The 26,474-nt window shown below is 34.2% G+C and overlaps 1 protein-coding gene across 15 annotated transcripts in view; it reads left to right on the top strand.

Moving 5' to 3' along the window:
* The window catches only part of Ssbp2 (single stranded DNA binding protein 2), a 322,386-nt gene that overhangs the window by 103,672 nt on the left and 192,240 nt on the right, over nucleotides 1-26,474 (top strand). For 11 of the 15 annotated variants that reach the window (XM_046428015.2, XM_046428021.2, XM_046428005.2 and 8 more), the window contains one exon: nucleotides 18,821-18,905. In XM_046428015.2, coding sequence (XP_046283971.1) covers nucleotides 18,821-18,905 — 85 coding nt within the window. Of the gene's footprint in view, nucleotides 1-16,646; nucleotides 16,857-18,820; nucleotides 18,906-26,474 lie in introns of all 15 variants that reach the window. The other 4 variants (XM_058574406.1, XM_058574402.1, XM_058574401.1 and 1 more) reach the window with 2 other exon arrangements.

Raw genomic sequence — 26,474 nt, 5'->3', positions numbered from 1 at the left:
CTATGACTTTACATGATAGGGGGAGAGAAAGAAAGAAAGCTTTTTGTGTCTCTTCTTAGAAGGGCACTATTCCCACAATGAAGGTCATACCTTTGTGACCACAACCAAATGTAATTATCTATCAAAGGTCCACTTCAAAATAAATTTGAAAGTTAGGACTTCAACACATGAATGTGGACGAGGTATATAATTCAGTCCTAGCAGATTTCCTTTTTTTACTTGCAGTGGCAAATGAGGATTGTACTTTTTTTTTTGATTCTCTGCTCACTGACTATGTATAAGGTTGCTGTCTGTGAAGAGGCATATTAAATTGTCATAATGCTAGACCACTTCATAAGCTTCAGAACACCATTCCTGTTTCTCCCTTGAAGCCTCACTTTCCCTCTTGAGGGATTGGGAATGGGTTATTGTTGACTTGTGCAAAATGAGAAATGAGGGCTGGGGTTGTAGCTCAGTGGCAGAGAGCTTGCCTAGCACGTGTGAGGAGAAAAAAGAAAAAGAACGAAAAGGAGAAAAAAGTTTAAAAGTGTCAACTCTGCAACTCTGGCTAAAAGGTACAATAACAGGAGAAGCATTTCCTGTTTATTGCCTTGTACACTAATCTCTCAGCGTCTTCTTTAAAAGAAGAAAACAAAAATTCTTTTCTAGTGCCATGAATGTGGTTACTTAGTACATTATTTAATGCCATCATCTTTTTAATCTCCTGAAAGCATTCCTTACTAGAAGTCCTGTGGTGAATCGCACATGGTCAGTTGTGGTTGTGGGTTTCCCCTGTTTGTCTCACGTACATATGGCAGGAGCAGGTGCAATTGTTTGGTTGAGAATTCTTCCTGTATTTGGAACAACGGTTCATTACAGTTAAGCATCATCAGAAGTGCTGTGTTTGGGGGTTTTAGGACTGATCTCTTATATGATATTATAAAAGTCAAATTTTCATTTTTACAGTATGTTTTGATGATATCTAGATCTTCACTATAAATTCTTAGCTATTTTCTGATAGTCATTGAGTCTCTTCACCTATTAATACCTTTATACTCTGTAAGTTTTGAATTAGCTTCACAAAGTGGCATACAAAGCATCTGAGACTTGTCTTCCTGTTGGATCAGGGTTAACAGTGAGAATTTTAAGTTTTCTGTTATAGCATTAATTTTATTTCTTGTACCTATTTCTCTTTTACTACCGTTCTTGTGAATATAACCTAGTCTCATACAATAGATGGTTGGTAATAAATTATTGAATTTATAGATGGGTGATAATAAATTACAGATATTTTTTGCATTTGCTTGACTAGCTTTTTTTGTTACCAGTTGTCAGAAGGTGCATATAAAAATCTTACCAGTTGGGCTGGGATTGTGGCTCAGTGGTAGAGCGTGTGCCTAGAACAGGCAGAACCCGGGTTCGATTCTCAGCACCCCATAAAAATTTTAAAAAGGCACTGTGTTGTGTCCATCTACAAAAAAGATCTCTCTCTCTCTCTCGCTCTCTCTCTCTCTCTCTCTCCTTTCTCCTCTAAAATAAATAAATAAATAAAATTTTACCAGAGCTTTTACTTTTTACTTTTTTTGATGGCTCTTAGATTCAGGGGAGTCCTTCCTGTATGGCTTTGATGTTTAAAGTAACTAATTCTTACTTAGTTGGATATATAAAAAAATTCTAAATAATTAGCACATAAATATTTCCAGACTATATTTGTTCAACTTAAATCTAGCACATTTACAGTGTATAGGAATTGTATTTTCAATGTTTTTAGTTTTCTTCCCTAAAACTATTAACACACTCTTTCAGGTACCTAGTTCAGCTATCTAAATAAATGATTCTTAATAATTTTGAAGTCAGGGGCTCCTCTGAGAAATGATGAAAGCTTTGGATCCACTGTTCTAGAAAAATGCCCAAATCCTAAACTGTCCTGATCATTTTGTACAGTTAAGCCATTACTGTAGGTTCTGAATCCAGTAGAAGCCTAACCTTTTAACCCTCTACTTTTTTTTTTGGTTACGGGGAGGGTACCGGGGATTGAACTCTGGGACACTCGACCACTGAGCCACATCCCCAGCCCTATTTTGTATTTTATTTAAATATAGAGTCTCACTGAGTTGCTTAGCACCTCACTTTTGCTGAGGCTGGCTTTGAACTCAAGATTCTCCTTGAGATCAAAAACTCAGCCTCCTGAGCCACTGGGGTTACAGGCATGTGCCACTGTGCCTGGCTAAGCCTCCACTCTTTAGAACTGGGCTTCATAATCTGTGATCTAGGTTAGGAATTCAGGACCATAATAATGGTTGACTTTTTACACCTACTAGGAAAGCTGTTGCTGTTGTTGAGGTCTAGATGATTAGGATGGCATGTATTCTTCAGGAACTTACTGGTTGCTCAGTTGTTCAAACTAAGACTATTTATGGACCAATTTTGTTACTTCTTCTATTTTTTACAGAATATTTGAATTTGGAATTGTCCCATTATTTAAGCCTCCTCACTGAATATTTACAAAGTACAAAACTATGCTGCCTTCAAGATAATTAGTAATAGGAGAGATAAACAATGAAAAATATTATAATAGAAGTATATACTAGTTATAAAACCAATACAAAAGCAATTTTAAAAAGAGTTAGAAAAGACTTCAAAAAGTGAATCTAAGCAGACATGAAAGTTGAATAAGGAAAAGGTATTTTGGGTGGGGAATAGCTAGTATAAAATCCCAAAAGGAGGATGATCATGTACTTAAGGAGTAACAGTTTGAAGCAATTGATCTATAGGTGCAGTACTAAGAAAAGATGGAATCTAAAGCTAGATACAAAAGCAGCGGTCAGGTTAAAAAGTCCTTGGATACATCAAGGATTTTGGACTACAAACAGAGATTATAAACAAGGTGTGTGATATTATAAGATTTGTGCTTTTAGATACTCACTTGGCGTCAACATTGAGATGAATTGAAGAGGATTGACAACAGAGGTGGAGACCAGTTTATAAGATGCTTATAATTGTCCATTGTAAAGGTAATAATGTGAGAGATCTCAGATAACAATGTGTCAAATAGTTTAGAGGTGAACAAGGAGCTCCCAAGTTTTCAATTTGATTGATAGGATAGACATTGAGGCTGTTCACTGAGTGAAGGAATATAGGGAGAACAACAGGCTTAGCTTTGGAGAAGACTGTGTTTTAGCTTGAACAGGCTATATTTTGAGATATTCAGATAAAATTGCCCTACAAAAATCCAGAGATCGTGTTCTGTATCTCAGAAAGGGCTACATAATTGTTAGGGACTTAACAGCACAGACTGTACAGCAGATGAGGAATTCATAGATTAAAATGCCTAATGGAACAAAGAAGAGTAGGGCCTGGGTTGGAAATCTGGGAAAAATCAACATTTAAGCATGGTGGATAAAGAGGAATCTTTAGGAAAAGCAAATGGAGAGGAACGTGAGACATCAGGAGGGAAAGGGTATAGATACAGAAAAGGAATTCCTGGAAGAGAGCATTGATCAGTTTAATTCATTCCTCAGCAAGTGTAAATAAAAACAAACAACAAACAAAAAAGTCTAAAGGTTTTTCTGAATTGGAAAGTAAGGTGAACTTTGGTTGTCTAGTGGAGAAGAGTCTCAGAAGAGTGGGGAACATGAAATTTAGAAGGCTGTTTTAACTCATGTTTTCAGCTGTAGCATGGCCAAGAGTAGTCAAGTGTGTGACAGCATGTGTAGTTTCTCAGGTCCTATGCAGAGCAGTACTTAATAGTTTTGTTTTAAAAATAGAATAGATTTGAATGAGCTGGTGGTCATGGCAGTACAACTTGGGAGGATAAGGCCAGGTGTAAAATTGAGGCCAGCCCGGGCAACTTAGTCAGACCCTGTCCCAAACTAAAAGTTAAAAAAGGCTGAGGATGTGGCTCAGTGGTGGATTGCTTGCCTAGCTTGTATGAGGCCCTGGGTTCAATCCCCAGTAGCCTGGGTGGGAGTTGGGGAATAGAATAGATTTGAGCATGTGTATAGATTGAGGTGAAAAATCAGTAAAAGGTTTGGAAAGGGTTGAAGATGTAGGAAAGAGAGAGAGAGAGAGATACATGTACAAAGAAGGAGAATAAAATGCAAGAGATATGAGAACCAAATGCTTTGGAGAGGAGGAGGGGAATTTCTACTTTTAGTATGAAGTAGAGGAAAGTAGGTGATTTTACTTACTGGAGCTGTTCCCTCTTCTTTCTGATATGATTTCCCTAATCACTTTTTTCTTTTCTGGTTTGCACCATACCCAGTGCTACAGAATTTCCCATGCTTCAGTTCATTTTCTTTACTTGGATCAAAGATTACATAGTCTAGTGGGCCAACTGACCAACTCCAATGCTATTGTTTGAAAATGATATCCTTTGAAAACTTACTTTCTACTTGTATTCTTCAATAAAAGTTTCCAGTTCGTCCGTAATTTAAAAACTAAAAATGACAAGAAACTTCTTTCTTCTAATGTTAATATTCTTTTCAACTTGTGGAATTAAAAAAATATATATACTTTCCAAACTTCCCATTTAAAGTTTAATTATTAAAAACTATGCCTCATTTTAATTTAATAACAAAAATGTAAAACACCTTTTAAAATAACTTTAGGAATGTGAATTAATATTATACATATACATATGTACATGATATATTACTACACGTTATTTGTTTACTGTGTGTGTGTGTGTGTGTATAAAAACATTGCAGAGAAAATAGACTAATAAGTAAGATTATCATGAGAATTCAGTTTCTTTGACCTGGCAGTTAAATCAAATCTTGAAGTATGCTAGCACTCTAATGATTGAATAATTTCAGGTATGGCTAAGAATAACTAAATACTCATATCAAAACAATAGCATTGGAGTTGGTCACCTGGCCTACAAGAATATATAATATTTATAGTTGGCTGGCTGATTCTTACTCTTCTTGTATGTGTTTCTTGATAGGTATTGTACAATTAATCACTTATTTGAATTGAATTTAAACTAACCATTGTATAAGACAACATAGGTGATAACTAGGATAGAAAGAAAAGGAGGATCAGGGTAATAAGGGAAGAAAAAATATTAACAAGAGAGAAAGCAAGGAATGGAGGTAAATAGACTATAGAGAAAAGAAAAGCAATATTTATTCTGTGAGATGAGGAAAAAAGATATTTCTTTGTATCTGTATAAAGCTATAAGTTATACATAAGATATTGTTTTCTCCCTTTTTATATACAGAAATTAAATTTTGGGGGGAGGGTATACTAGAGAATGAACCCAGAGCTGCATCCCATTTATTTACTTTTAAAATTTAAAGACAGGTGTCAGTTTGCTTAGAGCCTTGCTAAGTTGTCAGGGCTGGCCTCAAACTTCTGGTCCTCCTGCCTCAACCTCCTGAACTGATGGGATTACAGGTATGCACCACCACACCTGGCTTAAAGAAACTATTTGTTCCAGGTCAAATTTAGAAGAGTTGAAGTTTCCTGAATGGTAATTGTAAGAACACATCCCATAACAGATAATGTTTCTTTTTAAAAATATTTATTTATTTATTCTAATTTGTTATAGTTGACAGCAGAATGTATTTCAATTCATAGTACACAAATGGAGCACAGTTTTTCATGTCGATTCGTATCTTCATACATAGGGTAATGATTTCCATCTCATCCCACTGTCCTTCTTACCCCCATGCTCCTTCCCTCCCCTTTGCCCTATTTTCCAAATTTCCTCCATTCCTCCCATGCGGCTCCCTTCATTCCCCATCATGAATCAGGATCCACAAGTCTTAGAAAACATTTAGCATTTGTTTTTTGGGGATTGTCTTATTTCACTTTATTTCACTGAGCAAAATATTCTCCAACTCCATCCATTTACCTGCAAATAATGATTTTATTCTCTTTTAATGCTAAGTAGCATTCTGTTGTGTATATATAACACATTTTTTTTTACATTTTTAAAAATCTATTCATCAATTGAAGGATATCTAAGTTAGTTCCACAATTTAGCTATTGTGAATTGTGCTGCTATAAACATTGATGTGGCTGCGTCACTGTAGTATGCTGGTTTTAGTCCTTTGGGTATAAACCATGTAATGGGATAGCTGGGTCAAATGGTGGTTCCATCCCAAGTTTTCCAAGTAATCTCCATACTGCTTTCCATATTAGTTGCACCAATTTGCTGTCCCACCAGCAATGTATGAGTATGCCTTTCCCCCCACATTTTCCCCAACACTTATTGTTTGTATTCTTTTTTTTACAATTTTATTTTTAATTTTAATGTTATATATGACATAGAATGCATTGCAATTCATTTTACACATGTAGAGCACAATTTTTCATATCTCTGGTTGTACATAGAGTAGTCACACCATTCGTGTCTCTATACATGTACTTAGGATAATGATATCTATCTCATTCCACCATCTTTCCTACCCCCATGTTCCCACCCTTCCCCTCTCCTTTGCCCTAAATAGAGTTTATTTAATCCTCCTACCCCCCTCCACCCCAATTATGAATCAGCATCCTTAAATCAGAGAAAACATTCGGCATTTGTTTTTTTGGGACTGGCTAACTTCACTTAGTATTATATTCTCCAACTCCATCCATTTACCTGCAAATGCCATAATTTTATTCTCTTTTAATGCTGAATAATATCTCATTGGATAGGCAGAATTAATATTATCAAAATGACCATACTGCCAAAAGTACTATACAGATTTAATGCAATTCCCATCAAAATCCCATTCATCTACAGAAGGGCATCTAGGTTGGTTCCACAGTTCAACTATTGTGAATTGTGCTGCTGTAAACATTATTGTAGGTGTGTCCCTATAGTATGCTGTTTTTAAGTCCTTTGGGTATAGACTTAGGAGTGGGATAGCTGAGTCAAATGGTGGTTCCATTCCAAGTTTTCCAAGGAATCTCCATACTGCTTTCCAGATTGGTTGCACCAATTTGCAGTTACATCAGTAATGAAGAGTGTGCCTTTTTCCCCACATCCTCGCCAACACTTATTGTTTTTTGTATTCTTAATAACTGCCATTCTGACTGGAGTGAGATGAAATCTTAGAATAGTTTAGATTTGCATTTCTCTAATTGCTAGAGATGTCGAACATTTTTTCATATATTTGTTGATTGATTGTATAGCTTCTTCTGAGAAGTATCTGGTCAGTTCCTTGGCCCATTTATTGATTGGGTTGTATTTTTTTTGATGTTAAGATTTTTGAGTTATATATACTAGAGATTAGTGCTCTATCTGATGTGCATGTGGTAAAAATTTGTTCCCAAATTGTAGGCTCTCTATTCACCTCACTGATTTTTTTTTTTTTTTTTTTTGCTGCGCAGAAGCTTTTTGTTTGAATCTATCCTTTTTATTGATTCATGATTTTATTTCTTGTGCTATAGGAATCTTATTAAGGAAGTTGGGGCCTAATCCAACATGATGAAGATTTGGGCCTACTTTTTCTTCTATTAGGGTTTAATTCCTAGGTAGTTATTCACTTTGAGTTGAGTTTTGTGCATGGTGAGAGATAGGGGCTTAGCTTCATTTTTTGCATGTGGATTTCCAGTTTCCCCAGCACCATTTGTTGAAGACACTATCTTTTCCCCAATATATGTTTTTGGTGCCTTTGTCTAATATGAGATAACTGTATTTATGTGGGTTTGTCTCTGTGTCCTATATTCTGTACTATTGGTCTACAAGTCTATTTTGGTGCCAAATATCATGCCGTTTTTGTTACTATTGGTCTCTAGTATAAAGCCTGGTATAGTGATGCCACCTGCTTCACTCTTCTTGCTAAGGATTGCTTTTGTTATTCTGAGTCTCTTATTTTCCAGATGAATTTCATGACTTCTTTTTCAACTTATGTGAGGAATGCCATTGGGATTTTGATGGGAATTGTATTAAATCTGTATAGTACTTTTGGCAGTATGGTCATTTTGATAATATTAGTTCTGCCTATCCAAGAACAAGGGAGATCTTTCCATCTTCTATGATCTTCTTTAATTTCTTTCCTTAGCATTTTGTAGTTTTCATTGTAGAGGTGTTTCACCTGTTTCATTTATATATATATGAAATTGTTTGAATCTGTCATACATATATATTTTAAATGGGGTAGTTTTCCTAGTTTCTCTTTCAGAGCATTGGTCACTGATGTACAGAAATGCCTTTGATTTATGGGTGTTGATTTTATATCCTGCTACTTTGCTGGATTCATTTATTAGTTCTAGAAGTTTTCTGATGGAAGTTTTTGAATCATCTAGGTATAGAATCATTGTCAGCAAATAGTGATAGTTTGAGTTCTTCTTTTCCTATCCATATCCCTTTAATTCCTTTTGTCTGTCTAATTGCTCTGGCTAGAGTTTCAAGAACAATGTTAAATAGAAGTGGTAAAAGAGAGCATCCTTGTCTTGTTCTAGTTTTAGAGGGAATGCCTCCAATTTTTCTCCATTTAGAATGATGTTGGCCTGGGTCTTAGCAAGGATAGCTTTTACATTGTTGAGATATGTTTCTGTAATCCCTAGTTTTTCTACTGTTTTGAACATGAAGGGGTGCTATATTTTGTTGAATGCTTTTTCTGGATCTATAGAGATGATCATATGATTCTTATCTTTAAGTCTATTAATGTGATGAATTACATTTATTGATTTTCATATGTTGAACCAACCTTGCATCCCTAGGATGAACCCCACTTGATCATGGTGCACTATCTTTTTTATGTTTTTGTATTTGATTTGCCAGAATTTTTTTGTGAATTTTTTGCATCTATGTTCATTACAGATATTGGTCTGAAGTTTTCTTTCTTTGATGTGTCTTTGTCTGGTTTTGGAATCAGGGTGATATTGGCCTCATAGAAAAAGAGGGAACACATCCAAACTCATTCTGTTTCATGAAATAATTTGAGGAGTATTTGTATTAGTTTGTCTTTGATGTTCTTGTAGAACTCAGCTATGTATCTGGTACTGGACTTTTCTTGGTTGGTAGCCTTCTGATGGAGTCTTCTATTTCATTGCTTGAAATTGATCTGTTTAACTTGTGTATATCATCCTGATTCAGTTTGGTCAAATCATATGACTCTAGAAATTTGTCGATGCCTTTGATATTTTCTATTTTATTGGAGTACAAATTTTCAAAATAATTTTTAATTATCTTCTGTATTTCTCTAGTGTTCATCGTGATAATTCCTTTTTCATCACAGATGTTAGTAATTTGAGTTTTCTCTCTCCTGGTCTTTGTTAGTGTGGTTCAGGTATCAATTATTTCCTGTGTTCTGCTTTTGGTGTTGATTTGTTCTTTTTTCTAAGGCTTTGAGATGTAATGTTAGGTCATTTTTATTTGTTGATTTTTTTTTTCTTCTTTTAAGGAATGAACTCCATGCAATGATCTTTCTTTTTAGTACTGCCTTCATAGTGTCCCAGAGATTTTGATATGTTGCATCTATGTTCTCATTCACCTCTAAGAATTTTTTTAATCTCCTCTTTGATGTCTTTTGAACCCATTGTTCGTTCAATAGCATATTATTTAGTCCCTAGGTGTTAGAGTAGCTTCTATTATTTATTTTATCATTGATTTCTAATTTCATTCCATTATGATCTGTTAGAATGCAGCGTAGATCTCTACTTTTTTGAATTTGCCAAGAGTTGATTTGTGGCATAATAAATGGCATATTTTAGAGAAGAATCCGTGTGCTGCTGAGAAGAAAGTATATTCACTTGTTGAAGGATGCAATTTTCTAAATATGTCTGTTAAGTCTAAGTTATTGATTGTATTATTGATTTATATAGTTTCTTTGTTTAGCTTTTGTTTGGAAGATCTATCCAGTGATGAAAGAGGTGTGTTAAAGTCACCCAGAATTATTGTATTGTGGTCTGTTTGACTCTTGAAATTGAGAAGAGTTTGTTTGATGAATGTAGATGCTCCATTGTTTGGGGCATATATATTTATAATTGTTATGTCTTGTTGATGTATGGTTCCTATATGCAGTATGAAATGTCCTTTTTGATATATTTTGATTAACTTTAGCTTGATGTCTACTTTATTTGAAGTGAGGATAGAAACCCCTGCTTGTTTTCATAGTCCACATGAGTGTGTTTTTTGCCAACCTTTCACCTTCAGTTTGTGGTAAGATAAGTCTCTTGAAGGCAGCATATTGTTGGGTCTTTTTAAAAATCCAATCTGCCAGTCTATGTCTTTTGATTGGTGAGTTTAGGCCATTATAATTGAGACATGATTTGTTTTCTCAGTCATTTTTGTTCATTTTTGGTATTTAACTTGACTTAATTTTTCCTTTGATTGATTTTTTCTCCTTTGCTAATTTTCATTGTTGTTTTTCATTTCCTCCTCATGGAATATTTTGCCAAGGATGTTCTGTAGTATAGGCTTTCTAGTTGTAAATTCTTTAACTTTCGTTTATCATGGAAAGTTTTAATTTCATCATCAAATCTAAAGCTTAATTTTGCTGTATATAAGATTCTTGGTGTGGCATCCATTGTCTTTCAGAGCTTGGTAAATGTTGTTCCACGATTTTCTAGCTTTCAGGGTCTGGGTTGAACAATCTGCAGAGATCATAATTGGTTCCCCGCTATGTATAATCTAATTACTTTCTATTGTGAGTTTTAAAATTATCTCCTTATTCTGTATGCTAGGCATTTCCATTACAATGTGTCTTTTTGTGGATCTGTTGTCATTTTGTGCATTTGTTGTCCTGTAAATGTCTTATATTTGATTTTCCAATTCATTCTTTATGTTTGGAAAGTTTTGTGATATTATTTCATTTAATAGATTGTTCATTTCTTTGGTTTGGAACTCTATGTCTTCCTCTATCCCAATAATTCTTAAATTTGGTCTTTTTATGTTATCCTGTAATTCTTGAATGTTCTGGCCATGTATTCTTACCATCGTCCACTGTGAGGTCAGCATTCTTTTCAAGATTATATATTTTGTCTTCATTGTCTGAGGTCTTGACTTTCAAGTGATCTAATCTGTTGGTGGTGCTTTCTGTTGGGTTTTTAATTTGGTTTATTAGTTCTTTCATTTTAAGGATTTCTTGTTTTTTTGGTTTTTTTCAGAACCTGTATCTCTTTAATGAAGTAGTTTTTTGCTTCATGTAGCTCTTTATCAAAATGATCTTTTGCTGCCTATATTTGCTCTCTTATTTTTTTTTAATTTTTTTATTGGTTGTTCAAAACATTATAAAGCTCTTGACATATCATATTTCATACATTAGATTCAAGTTGGTTATGAATTCCCAATTTTACCCCAAATACAGATTGCAGAATCACATCGGTTACACATCCACATTTTTACATAATGCCCTATTAGTAACTGTTGTATTCTGCTACCTTTCCTATCCTCTACCATCCCCCCTCCCTCCCCTCCCATCTTCTCTCTCTACCCCATCCACTGTAATTCATATCTCTCCTTGTTTATTTTCCCATTCCCCTCACAACCTCTTATATGTAATTTTGTATAACAATGAGGGTCTCCCTCCATTACCATGCAATTTCCCTTTTCTCTCCCTTTCCATCCCACCTCATGTATCTGTTTAATGTTAATCTTTTCTTCCTGCTCTTCCTCCCTGCTCTGTTCTTAGTTGCTCTCATTATATCAAAGAAGACATTTGGTATTTGTTTTTTAGGGATTGGCTAGCTTCACTAAGCATAATCTGCTCTAGTGCCATCCATTTCCCTGCAAATTCTATGATTTTGTCATTTTTTAGTGCTGCGTAATACTCCATGGTGTATAAATGCCACATTTTTTTTATCCATTCATCTATTGAAGGGCATCTGGGTTGGTTCCACAGTCTGCTCTCTTACATCATCCTTTAATTCACAATTAAATTATGTACATTCAAATTATGTACATTCTGAACTCCTCCTCTTTGATTTCTTCTGTTGTGCTGGCCATGGATTCTAATGATGTAGTATCTTGTCTGGGGCACTTTCTTTCCTTGTTTTTTTCATGTTGTTTGTGTGTCTTCTCTTCTGGTACTGTGGATTTGAAGTGTTACAGTTTTTACCCTATTGGCTTATAGTGTCTCTGAAGGGTTTAAATTCCTCCCCTTTAAGTTGGAGAAAGAATATTAACAGATCCCAATACAAACAATATGCAACCTTAAACCAAATAGCTGCTATTAAGACATTTATGGTTTTGTCACAATATGCAGAAATGGTGAGTTCAATTATTATCTACAATACAAAAAGTAGGTTTGCAAAAGGATTTACAGTTTCTAATGGTGGACAAAGAACCCAGGGTAAGGTGTAGGGTGAGATGTTGAGCATTTAGGAGGTGAGGATATAGAGTTATTTGATCTCAGAAAGCATGAAAGAGGAATCTAAAGAAGTTGGTTGGTAGCAGGAGAAGGGAGAGAAAGTGATTTTGGAAGTAGGAAGACAATAGTGTAAAAAAACAAAAATATCTTGAAAACTATAAAATGTAAATATAGGAGATGAAAGAATATACAACACAACTATAATAGACTATTCCGACATTTAAGTCCTCAGTAGCCTAATTCATGAAATGTATTTGGTTTCACAACTGTTGCGGATGTGAGGGCAGGAGAAGAGAGAAAGAGGAAAAAAAAAATCTTGAAGGAAGATATCAGGATTATTTTTGCTGGAGATCAGTATCTTTCCTGTTTCCCTTCTTGTTCAATAGGTGGGGTTGCTGTTGTTTGTTGGTATCTCCACTCTCAGGATGGTGAAGGTTATTAGGGGGGAGGGTTGATCTTGTGGGTGGAGCTCCTGGATGTGGGGTATAGCATTTTTGGTCCCTGATGGGAGACTGCACCCCAAGGATCTCCTTTGGGGCTCACTCATGTGATGTGATTATATCTCCTGCAAACCTCACAATTCCTGGTCTCTAATTTAGTCTCTGAACTGTATCTCACCCTCTCCCTTTCTACTTCCCAATCACTAACATTTCTCTCCTGAGGTCTTGAGGGCTGAGTTCTGGGGGCTGTGCACCTGTTGTGGAGAGCTGTTTTGTATTGGGCATTTCAGAACCAGGTTTTGCAAGCTACAAATCAGCCATGTAGCTGCAAGCACTGTGCCTGGTTAGTGGCTGCCGGGGAGAGGGGAAATTTGGGGACTGAAGATACCTTGAAATTGCTTCTAAGTCCCAACTGGTGTTCCAAGCTGGGCGTTGCCCCAATTAAAGATGGCAACGAAGGTGTCCCAGATGGACGTAGCTGTTTTCACCAATTGGGTGTCGGGTTGGGTGGGGCCAGGCAGTGGTGATGGGTGGCATGTTCAGAGATGCAGCTCTGTGGCATCCGTGTTATGACTGGAGGTTGTCTCCAAACCCTGTGCTGTGTTCTCCGGTATAGGCTACCACATGTAAGGGACTATGTCAGTGGTTGCAGTGTCCCTAGATGGAGGTGACTGGGTGAGCCGCATTTTGGCAGATGGGGGTCCCTATGGGAGTGGCAGCTGGAGTTCCTGCACGTGGGCAATGGCTGGGTGTCCTGCCTGGGAGCAGCACCCAGGATTCCTGCATGGGTGGGTGACCAGGAGTTTGATGTGGATGCTAATGCTAGTGGTCCTACTCATGCACCAGGAGGTCCTGCGTGGGTGAATGGCCAGGAGTTCTGCCAGATAATGTTTCTTACTCACAGAGATGAATTCAGTTGCCCACTATTATTAATAGGACTTTTGTAGCATTTCCTTTCGGAGTATCAGGAGAGGCAGGTTCCAGGCAGTATATAAAAAGGGACTAAGAAAAGTTTTCTGTCCTGAGTTCTGTCTATATTATGGCATCTATAGATCACTGGCAGTTGCATATAAGATAGGCTAGTGGTTGCCAAAGGATACTCAGGAAATGGGTTAAAAATCTGAGGGTCAAATTTAGGATAACAGTGCTTACTGTCTCATCTGGGACAAATTCTTTTGATAGCTAATGCTATTCAGATTTCTAGAGTTGTATAAACCTATCTATAATCAGAATAAAGATCATTGAAATGTGGACACTTAATACCATACTCATATTTGAAGCAAAATAATGTAATTATTAAAAAGTTCAAGCCAGGATCTGTGGCATAGGTCTGTATTCTCAACTACACTCAGGAGGCTGAGTGAGAGGATTAAATTTTGAGACAACTTAGTGAGACCCTATCTCAAAATAAAAAAAGGGATAGTGATGTGCCAGAGTACTGGCAGTGCACATCTATAATCCTAGCTACTCCCAGCAACTCGGGAGCTGAGGCAGGAATGATCACAAGTTCAAGGCCAGCATCAGTAATTTAGCAAGATCCTGTCTTAAAATTTAAAAAAGGGTTGGGGATGAAGCTTAATAATAGAGCACGTGCCTAGCATATGTGAGACTTGGGTTCAAGACTCAGAACAAGGAGAAAAAAATTCAAGTCCAGTTGTGTCACTAACTCTGTGGCTTTAGGCAAATTATTTAACTTTTTTTAGTCTCAGTTCACTCATATATAAAATGGGGATAATAATAGGAAGATCAAATGCTAAATATATAGTGCTTAATATGTGATGCTTGAATTTTGTACATACTCAATACATGTTAACTATTTTTGGTCATACTTTAAAATATGAATTTATTAATTCAGGAGGATTGCAAACATTTTGTGATAGTGGAAAAAGATTTTATGCTTTTATTTGAAGAAGTATTAAGGATAGGCTGGGGTTGTAACGGCTTAGTAGTAGAGCTAAGGTTTTCCACAAACCATTTTGCTTTGTGTGTTCCCCTGAGATTGAATATCTAGCTAAGTCACCTTTATTGCCATCTTTGGGAATTGAAGGGAGACGTGTGAGGCCCTGGGTTCAATCCTCAGCACCACATAAAAATAAATAAGTAAAATAAAAGCATTATGTCCAACTACAACTAAAAAATAAATATAAAAAAAGAAGTATTAAGGAATCCTAAGGGATAATAATGTGCATGTATTTGAAAGTTTTAAAGGTGAAGAGCATATAAATATTTTAAGTATAACCACCTATGAATGGGTGTTTTTCTTCAAGAGAGACTGTGTTAGTCAGTTTTCTATTACTGTAACAAATTTTGAGACAATCAACTTAAAAAGAGAAAAGACTTATTTTAGCTCACAGGTTTGGAGGTTTTAGTCCCATTTGCTTTGGGACTACAGTAGCTCATCATGGTAAAAGCTCATGGTAGAGTAACCCATTCAATGTCTGGGACAAAAAGGAAGGAGAAAAAGGAAGAGAAGTACTGGGGTCCCTCTGTTTCTTTCAAGGACACACAACTACTGACGAGAAACCTTCTGCTAAGGTCCACCTGTTAAAATTATTACCACCTCTAAAAAAGTACCACGCTGGAGATTAAGCCTTATGGGCCTTTGGGAGTCCAAAGTATAGCAGGAATTTTGAGTAACTAAGATTCACTGATCTATTTTGAGGCCAGAGAGAAATGACTTGTTTAGCCATTAAGACTTGAATTTAACAATACATAGCTTGTTCCACAGGAAAATTATTTTCCACAGGGTTCTTATTTTTTAACTTTTTATTTTCAAGAAGTCCTGGATTTGGTTAGCTGCATAAAACATACATAATTATATTAGATTCTTATTTTCTAAAACACATCTTGCATGTTTATTCACCATTGTAGATATCTCTTAGAGCCATTTTTCTTTGTGTGTTCCCTTGAGATATGAATAGCTAGCTCAGTCACCTTTATTGCCACCTTTGGGAATTGAAGGGAAAGCAGTATTTGAGTGAGAATAATCAATTTGGGAACGCTATGTTTGATGTTGACTTATGCCCAGATGATTTTAATAATACTTGTAGAAGACCAAAGATTTTAGTACTTTGTAAATTTTGCTTCTCTGTATTTAGCCTCTGTTGTTTTCACTAGTAAAATTCAGATTTTTCACTTGTTTTCACTTAAGAAAAAAGATGCTGCATAAATCTAAAGCATTATGTGTGATTATGAATTCACTACATTTCAAAGATAATATATTCCTTCCAAGCTTAATAGGTGTAGGAATTAGAGGAATTGAGAAGCCCCCTTTTCTCAGAATCTGTGGTTGAAGAAAACAGTCTGTGTTTATGTAGGTCCTGAAGTTTTTACTCTGGCCCTCTTAGGAATCAAGTAACAAATTGAGTTGGTTTTCAGAGCAGTTCACTAATATTCACCAATGAAATCTCCCCAATGGACAAATCAAGTTTTACTATGAACCTCCTGAAAAGCTCAGTTCTTCCTCTTGAGAAAGTCTGTATTTTCACGTGGTAATCATCATATTGTCATAATATGAGCTATAAGCATTTGCTCATATCTGTGAAATTTTAATAGCTTAATGAGGTATAACTTCCTCATTTAGGTGTTTTAGGCAATAAGCAATTTTTAGCTTATCTCATCACTGGTTTTGGATTCACAGTCATACATGTGCCATTGATTATATGTCTATTTTTTTCTGGGATAGTATATGGCATAACATTATATAGACCAGGCATTTAATGTAAATTTGATATAATATTAGAAGAAAAAGTAGTTTATATTTTATTTTTATTCACAAAGTATTCATAAGTTTTAACCTGCTTAAAATTACAAATTGAGACTGTAAAAGGTAAGTGATTTTCTATTCTCCCACAAAGCCAAGCACGGATCACTTTTGGAATGTGGACTAAAATAATGTACTTTGGTCTTTTGTTGTTATTGATAATGTGCTATAGCTAATTGTTTTCAAATATTAAGATGATATTTGTTTTAGTTAGCTTTTTTGCTGCTGTACCTAAAGGATCCAACCAGCACAATTGTAGAGGAGGAAAAGTTTGAGAGCTCATGGTTTCAAAGGTTGACAGAGGGCTCCCATTCCTCTGGGCTCAAGGTGAGGAAGGATATCATGGCTGGAGAGTGTGGCAGAGGAAAGCAGCTCACATCATGGTGGTCAGGAAGTAGAGAGAAAAACTCCACTGGACAGGTACAAATATATACCCAAAGCCATGCCACAATTCCCACCTCCTCCAGCCACTAACCTACCACTCAGTTAATCCCTATTAGAGGATTATATCATTGATTGGGTTAAGACTCTTCTTACAACCCATTCATTTCTCCTTAGAACCTTCTTGCATTGTTTCACACGTGAGCTTTTGAGGGACACCTTACATTGAAACCATAACAATATTGTAGCAGTTATGGTGCATAGTACTGAGGCCAAACATGATTGAACTTTCTAGGAAAGACAAAATTTTGAAATATCTTTCCTATCTGTAACTCTTAGGTATAAGAACATACAATGCTTATGAAATACATAAAGCATATGTACAAACATGAATATCCTAGCACTAAAAATAAATCTGTCCATATTTAATTTTTATTAATTTTATTCTTTAAGTTTCATAACATATATCTCAAGATTATTATAGATTCAATTATGAAACTATCCTAATGAGTAGAGTTTTTTTTTTTAAATTGAAGATTTGCCCTATTTGTATGAATATTCTTTAATCTCCTCTCGTCATATATCTTTCTGGTGACCTCTGTATCAATGTTTGAATTGATGGAATAGATATTGTGAATTCACAGAAGAGAATGGACATACATGTCTTAGGCACTACAGATGAGACCTAGAACAGGGCTTGCCATGAGTAAATTTTTGAAAGGATAATTTCTTTACTTTTATTAAAGAAGATTATATATAAATAATATGGAGTTCTCAGAAATAACATAAATTTATTATTTATATTTTAGTAACTTGTTCTAAACTTGAGCTTGTGGACTTTTGACCTTCCATACTAAACTTATAGGACAAACTTAACAATAAAAGTAGAACAATGTTAATATTCTAAGATGAATATTTCATTATACAGGTGTAAATAATTGTTTCTCATATTTAATAACTTTTGACATACTCTATAAAAATTATTTCCCCTTAAGATCATTGTGTAAGACAATATTTTAATAATATTTTAATATATTTAAGTAATATATTCAAATAATTTCAAGGAGAGTTCTTATGATATTTGCTAGAAAATTAGTGACAGAGAAGGGATATTAAACTGTTCCATAATATTAAATATAATATCCTATTATTAATCTAAGTACAATTTAAAGACCACATTAAAAATTTGACTTTAAGGGCTTTGAAGGTTCTTAGAACCTGAAAACAAGTAATTGCAATATACTATAATTCGTAACACACTGATCCAAGTAGAAGACTTTTAGGTGTACCCTTGAATATCTTTGAGTGTAAACTCTTTTTCCCAGTGGGGCTGTTGGAGGCCAACTACAACTTTAACTTTCACTCTCCTAAAAAAATTGAAATTTACTTAAATTATTTTCTCTTTAATATCTTCCTTATATGTCTTGCTTTTTGTAGAAATCTAATAAGAAAAGAATATGGATTTTCTTTTCATTTAATAGGAAAGGAAATAATAAAGACATTAAAGGAAATTATGGCAGTACTCAAGTCTTACTTACTGTTTCCATGTCCTATTACTAGTACTCAACCAGTACTTACTGTTTCCATGTCCTATTTCATGGGAAAATTGGAAAAAGTATTATAACTACCTCAATCAAGTGTAAATGCATAGAGTAAATAGCCAATTTTAAGAATGAAAGTTATTGAATTATTATTATTCATTTATTTGTTTTTTTATAAGGCACTGAGATCAATCCTTAGGACTACTGGGGATGAGATGGGAGGCTGATTTAAAATGATTTTATCCTTCTAGAAAAATCTTATTTAGCATTTCTGAAGTACAGCTAGGTGTCACCTGATTATTAGATGATATGCCTTTCCTGAATTTAAATCTTATAAAGCAATACTTGCCCTTAATAAGAAAAATTTTATATGAAGAATAATATGTCTTATACTATTGGAATTTTGATTTCTCATTTTGGTGTTACAGGATTTTCTTAATGTTACCATAATTACTTTTTTAGTGTATTTTGGGATCTCTACTGTGCAGCTCCAGAGAGACGGGAAACATGTGAACACTCAAGTGAAGCAAAAGCCTTCCATGATTATGTAAGTGAACATACGCTTTACAAAGTTATACTATCAATTTTCTTTTTAACCCAAATGCTTTGGGTCATCTATTATTTTGTCTTGGCACTTAAGAAATGGTTGGTTTTCTTTTCTTTTTTCTTTTTCATCTTGAAACTTAGGCTCATAATTTTAAAATGAAATACAAAGGATATTTGAGATATTGTTGAAGCTTAGGATAAAGAGTAGGCCTAACTCCTAACTGTTAAAGGTATTTCTTATTGTTAAGCATGTCTGATTTGTGAAATATCAGATTTACAAAAATAAGATAGTAATTCTTTAGTTTCCAAAGATATTTATGGCAAGATTTCTGTAAATGGTTACTTCTCAATTTTTAAATAGACACACACAAATACATACACACAAATATTCCATTCTCCCTTTGAAAATTTTGGCTATAAATCTTAAGACTGTTCCTGCCACTGAATTCAGTTCACCAAATAAAATTTGTTATGGATTAAAGGAAATGTCAAACAAGAAAGCAGAAGATCCTAGACAAAAATAAATATATGATTTAAAAAAAATTCTTGAGGAAGGTCAGTGGATTATCTTTGGTTTGAGCGATTTTAAGGAAAGTGACAATAAGATAATAATTTTAGAAAGCTGATTTTATCAGGAAGTAGAATGATGGAAAAAGAAAGGAAATACAAGAAGGAGAATTTTTCTTTAGGGAAAAATTGCATGTATGAATGAGGAAAAGGTGTTTTAAAGGGGCTGGAAAAACAGTTGTAGAGTAGATCGTAAAAGAAGGACAGATTGAATTTGGGATGGTGGAAATTCAGTTCCCTTTTTTAGAAGTAGAATTGGGGCAAGAACCTGGGGAAATATCTGACAGCAAACACCTAAAACTTAACTAGAGGGATACTTGTCTAGTTGGTCGAAGGAAGCATCATTCTGTGCAAAAGTCCTTAAAAATCACATCCAGGGTTCAAAAGGAAAAAAGTCTTTGTTCTTATGCAGGAACTAATTCAGTCTTAGACCTAAGAGTTGAATTGGCTAGAAGAATTATAACCCTTCAAAATAGCAGGAGGGTGAGTATGCAGATTTTTAAGAGACATGAAATCTTGGGCACCTGGCAGGACTGTGTAGTTCTTTAAATCTGTACTAACTTGATTGCTTATGATTACCTCATCTGATGTTGATTGTACTCATAAGCTTGACATGTACTAAATAGTAGCTCTTGGACATAAGGTGTATGTAGGGGATTCTACTGCACATAAAAAAAGGAGGTAATATATAAGTCAGGGCCCAGGCAGGACACAGTATTTCTCTGTACAATCTTACTTTGCTACTTGTAAAAGAGGCATAATATTTGACAATGTATAGTTTACTAAATTAATTATGTAAGTATTTTTTCAAAATTCTTTTGTGTAGAAAGATATACCCTGCTGTTCACTATAAATATCTTATGGGGGCTATTGAACTAATTAAGTAGCTATTTCTAGAAATATTAGATAAATTACCATATTGTCATTACACTTTCATCTTCATCATTATCATCTCGCCATTCATAAGTCACTTTCAAAAATTCAAAGACTATTAATACTTATTAGGTTTAGAAATACACTTAAATATTTCAAAGTTTTTGAAAATGAGCGTTGGCCAAAGGTAGGTGTGAAATTGAGTGGAATTTAGAGTAAGAACAACTTTTTACCATGTTATTTGGTCCTAAAAGTAGTTTATAAAAAATTTAGTATTGGGTTTAATAACACAGTATGAATATTAACACATTTTATCAAGTGTTTAATTTTATATTAAATTTTTAGTATTAAGAGATTCAATTTATTCATAGATAGAATTTTTATTAAATCTTTAAGCCATCTTAGTAGTATTGATACATGCCCAACTTTTTCAAAATCAGGAATTGATAAAAGATAAAGTTTGACTTATATAATTTTATATTAAAATTGTATTTTTAGAAATACATTTACTTTCTATCGCTTATTTTCATGAAGATTTCCTGAATTATTAATACTAAATGATTTCTGAAAATGATCAACATAATTTGTAAATATACTGGTTTAAATGCGTAAATATAGAAGCTTTAAAATCCTGGTTATTATGAGATCTAAAGTGGACCGTGGATATTTCTTGGATATTCAATTTCTTTGAATTTATATCTACAAGTGGGATTGCTGGATCAAATGGTAAATCAGTTTTTAGTTTTTTCAAGAATAAGCAATAAGATTTTTGTAAAATTCTAGAATGTTATATTTCTGTGCTACATACAGTTCATTATGGAATGATTCCTAGATGGGTAACTAATATGTTTATCTATTGAACTTTAAGGTAGTTCTCAAGAAAGTATTCTTTTTTTTTTTTTTTTTTTTTAAATTTTAATTTTTTTTTTTAAATTTTTTTTATTGGTTGTTCAAAACATTATAAAGCTCTTGACATATCATATTTCATACATTAGATTCCAGTTGGTTATGAACTCCCAATTTTACCCCAAATACAGATTGCAGAATCACATCGGTTACACATCCACATTTTTACATAATGCCCTATTAGTAACTGTTGTATTCTGCTACCTTTCCTATCCTCTACCATCCCCCCTCCCTCCCCTCCCATCTTCTCTCTCTACCCCATCCACTGTAATTCATATCTCTCCTTGTTTATTTTCCCATTCCCCTCACAACCTCTTATATGTAATTTTGTATAACAATGAGGGTCTCCCTCCATTACCATGCAATTTCCCTTTTCTCTCCCTTTCCATCCCACCTCATGTATCTGTTTAATGTTAATCTTTTCTTCCTGCTCTTCCTCCCTGCTCTGTTCTTAGTTGCTCTCATTATATCAAAGAAGACATTTAGTATTTGTTTTTTAGGGATTGGCTAGCTTCACTAAGCATAATATGCTCTAGTGCCATCCATTTCCCTGCAAATTCTATGATTTTGTCATTTTTTAGTGCTGCGTAATACTCCATGGTGTATAAATGCCACATTTTTTTTATCCATTCATCTATTGAAGGGCATCTGGGTTGGTTCCACAGTCTAGCAATTGTGAATTGTGCTGCTATGAACATCGATGTAGCAGTATCCCTGTAGTACGCTCTTTTAAGGTCTTCTGGGAAAAGTCCAAGAAGGGCAATAGCTGGGTCAAATGGTGGTTCCATTCCCAGCTTTCCCAGGAGTCTCCATACTGTTTTCCAGATTGGCCGCACCAGTTTGCAGTCCCACCAGCAATGTACAAGAGTACCCTTTTCCCCACATCCTCTCCAGCACTTGTTGTTGTTTGACTTCATAATGGCTGCCAATCTTACTGGAGTGAGATGGTATCTTAGGGTGGTTTTGATTTGCATTTCTCTGACTGCTAGAGATGGTGAGCATTTTTTCATGTACTTGTTGATTGATTGTATGTCCTCCTCTGAGAAGTGTCTGTTCAGGTCTTTGGCCCATTTGTTGATTGGGTTATTTGTTTTCTTATTGTTTAATTTTTTGAGTTCTTTGTATACTCTGGATATTAGGGCTCTATCTGAAGTGTGAGGAGTAAAAATTTGTTCCCATGATGTAGGCTCCCTATTTACCTCTTTTATTGTTTCTCTTGCTGAGAGAAAACTTTTCAGTTTAAGTAAGTCCCATTTGTTGATTTTTGTTATCAACTTTTGTGCTATGGGTGTCCTATTAAGGAATTTGGAGCCCGACCCTACAATATGTAGATCAGAGCCAACTTTTTCTTCTATCAGACGCAGAGTCTCTGATTTGATATCTATAGTAACAAAAACAGCATGGTACTGGTACCAAAACAGGAGGGTGGACCAATGGTACAGAATAGAGGACACAGAGACTAATCCACAAAGCTACAACTATCTTATATTTGATAAAGGAGCTAAAAGCATGCAATGGAGGGAGGATAGCATCTTCAACAAATGGTGCTGGGAAAACTGGAAATCCATATGCAACAAAATGAAACTGAATCCCCTCCTCTCGCCATGCACAAAAGTTATCTCAAGAAAGTATTCTGAAAAAATATTTCCTTTAATAGCTGTGTTCTTCAGAATAGAAAAATACTTATTGCATGTGTAAATCCTGATATGTTTCATAAGAATTTCCTGAAAATTAGTCTTTTTATTTTACTTCTTACCTGTATAACTAATTATATAATGACAGATTGCTTTTTCTTAAAGAAATAATGGAGATATACTAAGGTAAATAATCAATAATCCTTTCCATTAAAAATAGGCTAAAATGTTGAAGTTACTATCTTTGGATATTTGGATTCAACTTTATATATATATATAAAATTTCTAAATCCTTAATATTTTATATCTAGAAAAGTTACCTTAAAGGTCGTTTTCATCTTTTGATGAGTTCTTATTTCTCTTCTGAAATTGGAAAATTAAAAACTTTGAAAAATAAAATTTAAGTTGAAAAATGGTCATATATTTTTCCTACAATTATGTTACATACATAGACATTTAGCATTGCTCATAAAAGTAATTTGTGCTTTTTTTGCATATGTATATATTGAGAGACATTTATAAACTAAATAGATAAATTTTCAGCCATCTTTTATTTGTAACCCCTTTTTTGACGTGTTACTGACATACAAAAAGCTATAGATACATAATATCTATAATTTGATGTGTTTGGCAAGAAGTATACCTATGCAACAATCATCCTCAAAATCAATGCCATAAACTTATCTGTGATCTTCAAAAGATTTCTCCACCTCTAATTTTTGTTTTTCCTTTTGCAGTAAGGGTACTAAACATACAATATACCTTTCAGTGAACTTTTAAGTAGACAATACAATATTGTTAATCTTATGCCCAATGTTGAATATTAGATGTCCAGAATTTATATTAAATGATTTTGAATATTTTTACCAGTACCTCACCATTTCTCCCTCTTCTCAGTTCATGGCAAACCACCATTGTACTTTCTGTTTGTATGGGTTTGATCTTTTTAGATTCTACATAAAACTAAGATTTATCTCCTCTGTGTATTTCTCCTCTGTGACTGGCTTATTTAGTTTAACATGTCCTCTAGTTTCATTTGTTGCAAATGGCAAAATTTGCTTTATTTTCAAGTCTATTATTCTGTTGTGTATATATACTACATTTTCTTTAGGTTGATTCTATATCTTGGTTATTACAAATGATCTAAAGTGGACATTGGATATTTCTTGGATATTCAGTTTCTTTGAATTTATACCTACAAGTGGGATTGCTGGATCAAATGGTAAATTGGTTTTTAGTTTTTCAAGAAATCTTCATACTGTTTTTCATAATGGTTGCACCAGTTTACATTTATGACAGTAGTTTACAGGAATCCTTTTTCTGCACATCCTCACTGAAACTTGTCTTTCATTCTATAATTTTTAATATTTTTTGTAATTATTATTCCAGAAATATATTTGGCTTTGAATGTTTTAATATTTTAATTTATTGGTTCTTTTTAGTTATATATGACAGCAGAATCTATTTTGATATGCTTATAGAAGCATGGAAAATATATTATTCTAGTTAGGATCCCATTCTTATGGATGTATATGATGGTGGGATTCGTAGTGTTCTTTTCATATATGTACATGGGAAAATATGTCAGATTCATTCCACTGTTTTTCCTTTACCTGTCCCTGTTCCCTCCCTTCCATTTCCCATTGTCTAATCTACTGACTTCTATTCTTCCCCTTATCCCTACCCCTTATTGTGGATTAGCTTTCACATATTAGAAAACATTTGACCTTTGGTTTTTGGGGACTGGCTTATATCACTTAGTATGATAGTCTTCAGATCCATCCATTGCTGCCAAATGTTATAAAGACGTTCTTCTTTATGGCTGAGTAATACTCCATTTGTGTGTGTGTGTGTGTGTGTGTGTGTGTGTGTGTTTATATGTATCACATTCTTTATTCATTCATCTGTTTATTGGCATCTGAACGAGGTTCCATGACTTGCTGTTGCAAATTGAGCTGCTATAAATATTGATGTGGATGTATCACTGTAGTATGTTGATTTTAAATCTTTTGGATATATACTGAGGAGTGGGATAATGAGATCAAATGGTGGTTCCATTCCAAACTTTCTGAGTAATCTCCAAACTGTTTTCCAGAGTGTTTGCACCAATTTACAGTCCCACCAGCAAGATATACTCCCCCCCCCACCCACATTCTCGCCAACATTTATTGCTGCTTGTATTCTTGATAATTATTATTCTGACTGGAGTGAGATGGAATCTCAATGTGGTTTTTATTTGCATTTCCCTAATTGTTAGAGATGTTGAACATTTTTTCATGTATTTGTATTTCTTCTTTACTGAACATTGCCTGTTAGAGTATGGATTTTTGTTATTTTATCATTTGCCAAATGATTACACATGCAGTATTAATATATTTTTCCTCAAAAAATCATCCTGTGCACAATTATTATGAGAAAAAGAGAAAACTTTTAAGATGAGTGAAACCTTGGTCTTGCATTTATATTTTAAAATAAAAGAAGTTAAATACTTAGTATCAATACGTGTTGCTAATATAAAATAAGATGCACTTAGAAGTAAACAGTTAATAGTGTATAGGAGGGCTGGGGATGTGGCTCAAGTGGTAGCGCGCTCGCCTGGCATGCATGCACCCGGGTTTGATCCTCAGCACCACATACAAAAAACAAAAACAAAGATGTTGTGTCCGCGGAAAACTAAAAAATAAATATTAAAAAAACTTCTCTCTCTCTCTCTCTCTTTTAAAAAATAGTGTATAGGAATGCACTTTTGAATGGGAAAGTTATAAAATTCACAAGGAAAGGATTACAAATTAGGCTAATTGTTACTTTTGGTGGTTAGGAAGAAAATATGAATGGAGTGGCCTCATAGAAAGGGCTTCTGAAATGGGTGACAAAATTCTGGTTTACTTGACCATGGTGGTAGTTACAAGTGTGTTTGCTTTATATATTTTATAATGTGGTAAGTTGTACTTTGCATAGCTTTCTATATTTTTATTTTAAACATATTTAAAGTAATTAACTTTATAAAAATAACATGCACAGTAGTTTTTAATGTGTTTCCAGATATTGTTGTGATTCATCTTTGAGAAATAGTCGCAGAAAAGTCTAGGAACGATTTGTAAACAAATCTGGTGTTTCCTTTCTGCTGTGGCATATTATAAAGTATATCTGCCTGTTGGTTTCTAGAGGTGAATGGAGAATAAGATAGGACATACTGGAAGAAAATTTAATAATTCAAAGTTCATTTTACAAAAAAAGAGACTTTACTATAGGGCAATTATATTGTCACATGGCTGGGAAAGAGACTTGGTCCTTTCTTTTTGCTGAGTTAAAACTAGGTTCATCTGAGTTGTAAAATTATTATTATATATTATTAAAAACCAAAACAATCATACCAAGTGATTAAAATTAATTCCTATTAACTTGTGAAATTTATTGGACTAGATTTTATTTTCTTTAGTGTGTTTTTCTATCTTACTCTGAAGTCATAAGCAATGTTTTTACTTGGGGTTAATGTTTTTCTAATTTTTTTTCTGCTACAGATTAATATGGAATTGTATTTTTATTTTTACTTTTTGATTAGGCATACTCTTTTAAAAATGTTTTTATTA

Source organism: Marmota monax, unplaced genomic scaffold (assembly GCF_021218885.2).
Source record: "Marmota monax isolate L192 unplaced genomic scaffold, Marmota_monax_Labrador192_F-V1.1 WCK01_AAM20220418_F8-fsc00018, whole genome shotgun sequence".
Classification (NCBI taxonomy): domain Eukaryota; kingdom Metazoa; phylum Chordata; class Mammalia; order Rodentia; family Sciuridae; genus Marmota; species Marmota monax.
The sequence above is the reverse complement of the archived record's forward strand: the minus strand, read 5'-3'. Positions and strand labels throughout refer to the sequence as shown.